The 9,890-nt window shown below is 37.3% G+C and overlaps 1 protein-coding gene across 3 annotated transcripts; it reads left to right on the plus strand.

Annotated features, from left to right (window-relative positions):
* Nucleotides 1-5,317: 5,317 nt before the first annotated feature.
* On the plus strand, nt 5,318-9,406 carry LOC106758205 (pentatricopeptide repeat-containing protein At3g26782, mitochondrial). Of its 3 annotated transcripts, none has more exons than XR_002667540.1 (3): nt 5,318-6,370; nt 7,256-8,932; nt 9,275-9,406. XR_002667540.1 is itself a non-coding variant. In XM_022779798.1 (3 exons), the coding sequence occupies exons 1-2, from the start codon at nt 5,408-5,410 to the stop codon at nt 8,297-8,299; spliced, it is 2,007 nt and encodes a 668-aa protein (XP_022635519.1). In that variant the 5' UTR covers nt 5,318-5,407; the 3' UTR covers nt 8,300-8,316; nt 9,275-9,404. The 3 variants fall into 3 exon arrangements, 2 of the variants coding, with proteins under 2 accessions (XP_022635519.1, XP_014496639.1); XM_022779798.1 differs by having other exon boundaries at nt 7,256-8,316; nt 9,275-9,404; XM_014641153.2 differs by lacking the exon at nt 9,275-9,406 and having other exon boundaries at nt 7,256-9,261.
* Nucleotides 9,407-9,890: the final 484 nt, after the last annotated feature.

Here is a 9,890-nt window from a genome sequence, read left to right on the forward strand (position 1 = left end):
AGACTATAAAAAAAAATACAAAATGACTAATTTGATAGTTCTTTTGTAGTTGATAAGCTAACAAGCTTACACATTATTATCATGAAATATGTGATTTGGTTAGGTCTTTTAGTAGAGTTATTATACAAGAATTTTACGAAAAATGTTATTAAGAAGTGGACTTTAATCCTAATTCAACTCTATAAAACCGGTTTGTATAAATGAAGTTTGCACTTTCACTTATATAATATGAAATCGTCTTATTTCTATAGGCGGCAAGAGAGTTCCAACAAACCTCCCTCACGATGAGATATATACATTTCGAGTGTGGGACTAGACATTAATGAGTAGTCCGATAGCGGCCTAATATTATGTGGAATAATATGCTCAACAAAAAATAAATATTATTATGATAGTATGTGGTACAATAGACTGAACAAACAAAAAATCTCGCTAGGATAGGTTTTAATGCATGACTTTGATATCATGTTAAGAAAGTCTAACTCAACTCCATAAAACTAGTTTGTACGGTAAAATTTGCACTGACTTACATACTATGAAATTATCTTATCTCTAATCGATATAAGAATTCCAACCATTATCTTTAGGATATTGTGTAGCATAGGACTCCACCGATGTTTTCGCAATATTTAATACATAAAATATGATTATGTCAAACTTGTTACTAGACTTACTGAATAAGCTAATATTTCATTAAAGCGTTGGAAATATTTCATTAAAGCCATAAATGCATGGTTTAAATGTCCAAAACACCCTCTTAAAGATGATGTGGTCCTCATCTACGGGTTACCTTGATATACTGGTTGGGTATCCATTTTTCAAATAAACTCAATAATGTAAACTTGCTTTACCTTTAGAAGGGATGGCAAATTTTGCTATGACTCTTCCCAATTGTCATAAACCTGGCTAATAATTTTATGAGTCAAGCCTTCTTATAGGTAACTATATACTCCAGGGTTGACTTTATAAAGGGTTGTTGAAACAATATCATAATGTCTACCAATTCAAGTTTTAAAGTTTATCAAAAAATATTCAATGAAATATTGCCTTTGTAAAATAACGTCTAATGAAAGAAAACCTTTTTCTTTAAAGAATAATCTAATAGATGATATGTGTAACAAACAATGTCTAAACATCTAAAAAGTTAACATGTTATAAAAAGCGCCTTACAAAGTGAAGCGTTTCTTTAAAACTAACGTTTTATCAAGCAAATGTTTTATGAAACGAAAGTCGTAAATGATACTAAAAAACATATATAAGTGTCTAATCAATAAACTAAACTCATACCAGCGCTAAACGATAGAAAATTCCTAAATAAAGGTATTCAAACATTTTTCTGTCTGTACTAAAATGACATTTGCGTATTCAAAAGATAAAACGTCTAAAAGCTAATTCTACTTGATATCATATGAAAAACTTTATAAGACAAGCATCTAATAAATATGTCATATACACCATTTATATTAAAATGATCGTTAAACATGAATTAACTAAATGATGTTGACATATGAGAATGCTCTAAACATTTTACAATCATCAAGAGACAAAATATTTAATGCTATACAAAAAAGTGTCTTTGTGCTTGCATGTCGTGTTTTCATTATGTGCAGGAAATAACAATACCAAGTTTTATCCAAGAACTCTGAACAAAGAGACATTAAAAAACAAGAATACCTATTCAAAGCTACTAACATAGAAGAATCGTACAAGCTATCTTTGTGAAAAAGCACTACTGGCCTACAACGTAGACCTGAGTTTGATCAAACCATATTTATCAAACATTATTTTCAACTTTCTTTTATGGATACGTCATGAATAATTTGCTTACATATTTTCAATGTTGTTTTTAGTAAACATATCCTTTAGAAGCCTCAATCAATAAATGATATTTCATTATGTATTGTATATTAAACATCAAAACATGAGTTATTAGACCGTCTAGTCTTTTTAGACGATCTTGTCTTAATAAATTTAAATTTAAACTTATTCATGATAACAAATTTTTAGACAATATCATATAGTGTCCTGCACCTATTTTCTTATTGATCTTCACGTAAAATCTTAATAAAGTGGAATTTCAATCAATTCACCAATGATACTTAAAAACATGCAATTATTGATCTTTCAACAAAAGATCTTCTACGAAAATACAAGACTACATCCTAACTCAAAGTGTAAATGATAAAGATGATAAAAACTGTCACCATTTCAAACATCCATGGACAAAATAATACATCACTCAAAACAAACATAGTGTAAAACTCACCATAACAATTCTTTGACTTCCCCACATAATACTTTATTGATTAGTTCCTCGATACAAAAGAACATATGCAACATATTATTAATTGATTCCCTATTATAAACTAATACATTTACAAGACCAATATGTCAAACCAAACTAAACTTGAAGTGTGTGAATTGAGATAATAAAAACAATATTATGCTCTATTAAAAAAATAGGAGATTAAAAGGTGTCAATGTGTTTGTATGTTGATTTCATATTGCCATAGTAAAATATATTGATCCTTCAAGAGGTCAATAATCTCATAATTTGCAAGTAAATTACTTTTGATTTTCCTAAAACTTCAAGTTAGATTCTACACATTAATTTGCGAGGTCACCACTCCTAAGTAGGGATGGCAACGGGTCGGGTTCGGGTCGGATAGTGTGATACCCGAACCCAACCCGTATGTAAACAAGTATACCCGTACCCGCCCTGTTACCCGCCGGATACTCGCATAAAAAAAATCTGCGAGTTTTTTTAACCCGCGGATACCCGTTTCAACCTGCAATTTTTTTAGAAAATTAAAAAATGTTTAAATTAAATTAAAAAAAACATATTATTTTCTCAGAGTCAATGTTTAAATTAATTATTTTATACAAACGGGCCAAAAATTCAAATTTTTCATAATAAGCCCAAACCCTTCTTTTCTTTTAGGGTTTCTTCTTTTCTTCTCCAGTTCTTTCCCTCTGCCCTCTTCTCCATCGCCATGAATGCCGCCTCTCTGGATGCGTTAACCTCCCCACGACAACGAAGCTCGCCATCATCTCCTTCACTGAACCTTAGCTCCGCATCGACGTCGGACGCTGTCAACTACCACGACCGCTGCCAGCACGAGCCTTCACTCAAGCCGCAACCTCCATCAACACCGCAACTTCATCCTATCAGCACCTGCTCCGCCATCGCGCCTCTGCCATCGCACTTTCGCCATCGCACCTCCGCCATCGACCTCGTCTTCCTCTTCTTCGTCCTCGTCTAAACCTCTCCGCTTCCGATCCTCCTCGACGCCTCCGCGTTTCGGCTGCCAGACGCCGGACGCCTCCGCTTTTCGGCGGCCATTGAGGCCGGGCAACGTCTAAACCTCTTTTTTCCTTATTCTGAGGAAGAAAACCCTAAAACGGCAGCTGCAACTAACAAGATGGGGGCACCTCTTTTTTTCTTATTCTGAGGATGAAAACCCTAAAAAAATTTGGGCTTTGGCCCATTATCACAGTAGATGAGTAGATGGAAACCTAATTTAAGAATAGTTAAAATTATACTTTTATAATTTAAATAGAAAACCTATTAATTGAAATTAAAATTTTATTTTTTAAACGGGTAACGGGTATCCGCGGGTACGGATAATGTGATACCCGAACTCAATCCGTTAATAAGCGGGTATTAAAATACCCGCTACCCGTTACCCACAGATATTATACCCAAAATGGATTTTACCCACGGATACTCACGGGTACAGGTTTTTTTTGCCATCCCTACTCCTAAGCTGACATCTCATAAATTCCAAACGCAGTTTAGACTATAAAATCATGACAGTTTATAATAGGGTTAAATATGCTTTTCGTCCTTAAAGTATTAGGGATTTTTGGTTTTAGTCCCTACTCAAAACATTGATGGCATTTAATCCTTTTAGTATTAAAACATGTAAAATTAGTCCTTAAAAATGGATGCCCGTTAACTTTCACTAACGGACTTGCCACGTCTTTCTTTCAGTAATGTTCTCTGTCTACCACGTCACATCCTCTTATCTGTTCATCTCCCGTTCTTCTCTCCTTCATTTTCTCACCCTTTTTCTTCTTTTCAGTTTCATCATTCTGGAACTTAATGTTTTTTTTTTTTATTAATCTTATCACTGAAACTTCACGCTTAATCTGATCAACCAATCCAATTTTAAAAAGAATTTCCTTATCAATTACCTTTGCAAAGGTTCCTTGCCCTAAAGAAATGGCTCAAAGCTGGAAACACCACGTGTTCCAAAATAGGGGAGAAGCTAACCAACACAGAATTGGTTCCCAATACAACTCTCAAGAGGCTCATCCAACAGTTCTGCGTCGACAACGACATTTCAGTCAACAGCCCATCTAACCGTAACCGCAACATCGTCGCAGGTAGTCCCGCCGCAAAGCTCGCCGTGCAATTCCTAGCGTGGTTCCTGACGCGGAGGTTGGCGTTCGGAACTCGTGAACAGTAGCAGAAGTCCGCTTACGAGATTCGCGTGCTTGCCAGAACCGACATTTTCTATAGGTCTTATTTGATTGAAGTGGGAGTAGTGCCTCCTCTACTAGAACTTTTAGCATCTGCGTCTAACGATAAACCCACTCAAGAGAACGCAATCTTCGCTCTATTGAAGCTTTCTAAACATCTGAATGGACCAAAAAATATCATAACTAATGGCGGCCTAAACGTAATTCTCTCACTTGTTGTGGTCTTATTCTTTGTGGCAAATCTTGAATCCCGTGGGTGCAGCTTCTTAAAGGGAGAGACCCCAAAATCATAGCACAAAAAACCCCAAATTCATGAACCCTAATCGCAACGAAGAACCCTCAAATCGTGGCGCTTGAAGATGCTTGAAACGTCATCAGCACTAAAACAACGCCTCTTTTCTCCTTTATGCGGGTGATTTCCTTCTTTGCCTCTTCGATGGTTGATCCTGGGTTAAGAAACTACTTTCCCCAATTCAAAAAAACACACTTTGCCCTGATTTAGAATCTGATTTCATTCACCAATACACTTCCAAATCACTTAATCTCGTTCCAAAATATAGAACAGTGGCAGATAGTTAAGGTGACTGTGGAAGAAGACATGTCATCATCGTTTGCCAGGTCAATAAAAAGTTAACGCCGTCCATTTTTAGGGACTAATTTTACATGTTTTAATACTAAAAGGATTAAATGCCATCAATGTTTTGAGTAGGAACTAAAACCTAAAATCCCTAATACTTTAGGGAAGAAAAACATATTTAACCCTTTATAATAATTACATAAAAACACCAAAAATATTTGTATATTTTCCCACTTAATCATTTGGAGATTCAAATGCAATACGCAGAACCCGCATTCTGAAGTGTAAGTAAATCACCTTCGATTATCAATGCCTGGGACATGAAGGAAGTTCAAATCACATTGCATGGAAACAACAACACTGACGATGACTCGGTTAGTGTTCAGAACAACACCATCAACCGCACGTCACAAACGTGCTTATTCCACATGGCAGACCAATACCGCGAACCTTACGAGCATGTTCGGCAAATACGTGGACAAAACCAGCGTCTCTAGCTGGAACACCGTCATCGCTGACCTCGCTCGAAGCGGCGATTTCATCGAAGCTCTCGGCGCATTTTCCTCCATGCGCAAGCTCTCTCTACATCCCAACCGCTCATCCTTCCCATGCACCATCAAGGCCTGTGCCGCACTCTCCGACCTCCGCGCCGGCGCGCAGACCCACCAGCAGGCGTTCGCATTTGGGTTCGGCCACGACCTCTTCGTCTCCGCCGCGCTCGTTGACATGTACTCCAAATGCGGCTTCCCTGACCTCGCGCGCCACCTTTTCGACGAAATTCCCAGCCGAAACGTCGTTTCGTGGACGTCCATGATTGCAGGCTACATCCGAAACGACCGCGCCCAGGAAGCCGTTTGCCTCTTTAAGGAGTTGTTGGCTGAGGACAGTGGGAGTGCGGAATCTGAGTATGAGGCTTTCGTGGATTCCATGCTTGTGGGGTGTGTTCTTTCGGCGTGTTCGCGGGTGGGGTGGAGGAGTGCGACTGAAGGGGTTCATGGGTTGGTGGTCAAGAGGGGGTTTGAGGGGTGTGTGAGTGTTGGGAATACTTTGATGGATGCTTATGCCAAGTCTGGAGAAATGGGGGTGGCGAGGAAAGTGTTTGATGGAATGCATGAGAGTGATGTCTGCTCTTGGAACTCTATAATTTCTCAGTATGCGCAGAATGGGTTGTCAGCTGAGGCTTTCTGTATTTTTGCTGACATGGTGAAGAGTGGCAAGGTTAAATATAACGAGGTGACATTGTCTGCGGTGTTGTTGGCCTGCGCGAATTCAGGAGCTTTGCAGCTGGGAAAGTGCATACATGACCAGGTGTGTTACTTAATGCATAGGTTCATTTGGTCTTTAGACACCGATTTACATTTGGTGGTTACTTGAAAATTTTATATTTTGGTTCTTACCTGATGAAATTGTTTATGCATTGGTCCCAACTGCTTGTTGAAGTTATCATGATGTTCGATGTTTTCTGAGTTTGTAAACATTTTATGACGAAATTAAATATTTGATTGACAAGTGTTTGTCAAACACTGCAAACATTTAATAGCATTGTAACTGTGGCAAAGGATGGGGGCGGCAAATTTGTTGTAATATTTTTTTTGGCTTAAATTCACTCTTGGTCTCCATAGTTTTATTTTATGAATGTGAAATTTTAGTTCTTATAAAAGTTTAATTGCACGTTCGATCTTTCAGTTTTTAAATTGAACATTTTTTGTCTAAAGTTAATGTCATCTAATTCTAACAAAAAATAGTGATGTGTCTGCTAGCGATAACAGGTTTTAAACCTTACCGTCGATATCCCATGCGGATAACTAACTACGCTTTTTCACCAACCATGCGTCAGATTTTTTTTTTTAACAATTAGATAACATATTAGTAGTGAACTACTAGAATGGTTTATTTTGAAAATTTGAAAGATCAAATGAGCAATTAAATTTATATAGAAACTAAAATTGTACACATCCTTGAAACTATGAGTAAGAGAGGATTTATGCCTCTTTTTATAAACCAAAATTATGAGTTTTTCTTCATTTAATAAGGACCAAAATGGAAACATGGTGTAAACTGTCCAAGTTTAGGTTCCAAATTTTAATTTAACTTTGTTCCAATTTTTGGTCCTAAAATTGTATTTATGTATGGAATAATTAGCGAGTGCCTAGATTTTTGTTGGTCTCACTGGCTCGTTTACTTTTACTATAGGTTATAAAGATGGATTTGGAGGATAGTGTGGTTGTTGGTACATCTATAGTGGATATGTACTGCAAATGTGGGAGAGTTGAGATGGCTAGGAAGGCATTTGACCGAATGAACATGAAGAATGTTAAGTCATGGACTGCTATGGTTGCTGGTTACGGAATGCATGGTCGTGCAAAAGAGGCTATGGAAGTTTTCTACGAGATGATAAGGTCTGGAGACAAGCCGAATTACATTACTTTTGTGTCAGTTTTAGCTGCATGCAGCCATGCTGGTTTGTTAAAAGAAGGCCGGCATTGGTTTAATAGAATGAAAAGTGAATTTAATGTTGAACCTGGGATTGAGCATTATTCTTGCATGGTTGATCTCCTCGGGCGTGCTGGCTACCTTAATGAGGCTTATCGTTTGATCCTGGAAATGAAGGTGAAACCTGATTTTATAATCTGGGGTTCCCTTCTTGGGGCTTGCAGGATTCATAAGAATGTGGAACTTGGGGAGATCTCTGCTAGAAAACTATTTCAGTTAGATCCAAGTAGTTGTGGGTACTATGTTCTACTCTCTAATATTTATGCTGATGCTGGAAGGTGGGATGAAGTTGAGAGGATGAGGATATTGATGAAGAGTCGCGGGTTGCTTAAAACCCCTGGATATAGTATAGTAGAGCTCAAGGGTAGGGTACATGTATTCTTAGTTGGAGACAAAGAACATCCTCAACATGAGAAGATTTATGAGTACCTAGACAAATTAAATGTCAAGCTGCAAGCACTTGGTTATATGCCAAATTTGACCTCAGTTCTTCATGATGTTGATGAGGAAGAGAAAGGAATGGTTCTAAGAGTTCATAGTGAGAAACTAGCAGTTTGCTTTGGAATCATGAATTCAGTTCCTGGGTCAGTGATCCATATCATAAAAAATCTTAGAATTTGTGGTGACTGCCACATTGCAATTAAATTTATTTCCAAAGCAGTAAATCGAGAAATTGTTGTCAGAGATTCTAAGCGGTTTCATCATTTTAAGGATGGTATGTGTTCATGTGGGGACTACTGGTGACAGCAACTGAAATAAAGGTAGCCAAAATCTACGGTGTAGGTTGTGCATTATTTAGTCATCTTACTAGCCAGACATGGAGCTAAGAAAGTGCATATCTATCTTAAATACACTGTTTAATTTGATTTTGGAGTGAACAGTGGATCAATTAGATCCAGTTATTAGGATAATGGAAAAAAAGGCACTGATCTTTTAGTGACTAATACTCAGTTTGAATGTACAATGTTATAGTACACATGAGATCACCGTAGAACCAACTGCAAATAACATATGACAACTGTTTTTTACTACATGCCTCAAGACATGTAAAGTCGCACCTATAGTAGCGTCGGTACAAGTGCTCACTTAGTTACTAAAGGACAAAGTATATCATAACAACGTTGTGCAAGAATTATTTGAGTGTCGATTGTTTGCATAGAATACTAGATTTTAAAGAGCTTGCCTGTAGATCTTCCTCCTGCTCTTGAAGTATGTGGTTGATCACATTCTGAATCAGCATTGGAGTGGGTTAAAGAAATCTGGAGGGCCCTGTTCTCAGTCTTCAAAGTTTCCACCTTTAGTCTAAGCCTTCTGATGGTTTCTCTCTTTTCATCATTTCTTTGGACCAGCTCTAGCAACTGGTGCAGATTGTCCTGAGTAAGTTTTGTTTGATACTTTAGTGTCGACCACAAATTGTCACATTTGAAAATGATCATTGGAGGATCTTCAGTTCTCTGATTTAATTCTGAATCGTCAATCTTCTCTTCAGCGGTTGAAAGTTTTGTCATTCTGTCCTCCATTTGAATATTTCTGCGTTCTGGTTTTAATTTCGTGCTGCATGTGCCTGCTGATAACAGTTCATGGCACTCATCTCCTTGCTCGTTTGAAAGATCAAAACCAAGGATACTACGGTCAAATTTGATATTGGAGTGCTCCAAGGAACATTCATCTCCTTGGTTATTTTTATCTTTCGATTTACCTATTGCTCTTTTATTGCAGATAGAACAAATGGTTCTTGATGTACCAGAAGATGATAAAGATCCAGATTGGAAGGTACCCTGAGAGGTTTTTAACTTCAGTTGGTTATATGCTATGGCTAACACACGGTAAGATTGGCCAAAATCTTCAAGCATCTCTATGAGATCTTCTCTCCATTTGCAATCCATGAGTTCTTTGGGAGAATTGTCACCATCTAAAATGGTCTTCATAGCATCCAATTTCTCATCCAAGTCTAAAAATTTATTAAAATTCAAGTGTTTGTGAGTATAAACTGCAGCATAACTAGGTTAAGACCTTATGAACATTCCAATAATGTTTGTTTGACTTTGAGCAACTCCTACAGGCAATAAATAAGCCAGACATCCCAGATTTTAAACCTGGAATTTTGGTTAAGAGGGATGTCCCTGTGAAGAAGGATAAGGGATTTTGAGGACTAAAAATATTACTACTTGATAATTAGTGTGCAATATATATTCCAGGTGATCCTATTGAACCTTTTATGACCTTTTATGAGAGGACAGTTTCTAATCTAGTATATGAAATCGACTTCAAACATGCCTTTTTCTAGCCTCAGTTCATGTCACACCCTCCCTCTTTCAGTGGTCAACTTCATTTT

Source organism: Vigna radiata, chromosome 4 (genome assembly GCF_000741045.1).
Source record: "Vigna radiata var. radiata cultivar VC1973A chromosome 4, Vradiata_ver6, whole genome shotgun sequence".
Taxonomy (NCBI): domain Eukaryota; kingdom Viridiplantae; phylum Streptophyta; class Magnoliopsida; order Fabales; family Fabaceae; genus Vigna; species Vigna radiata.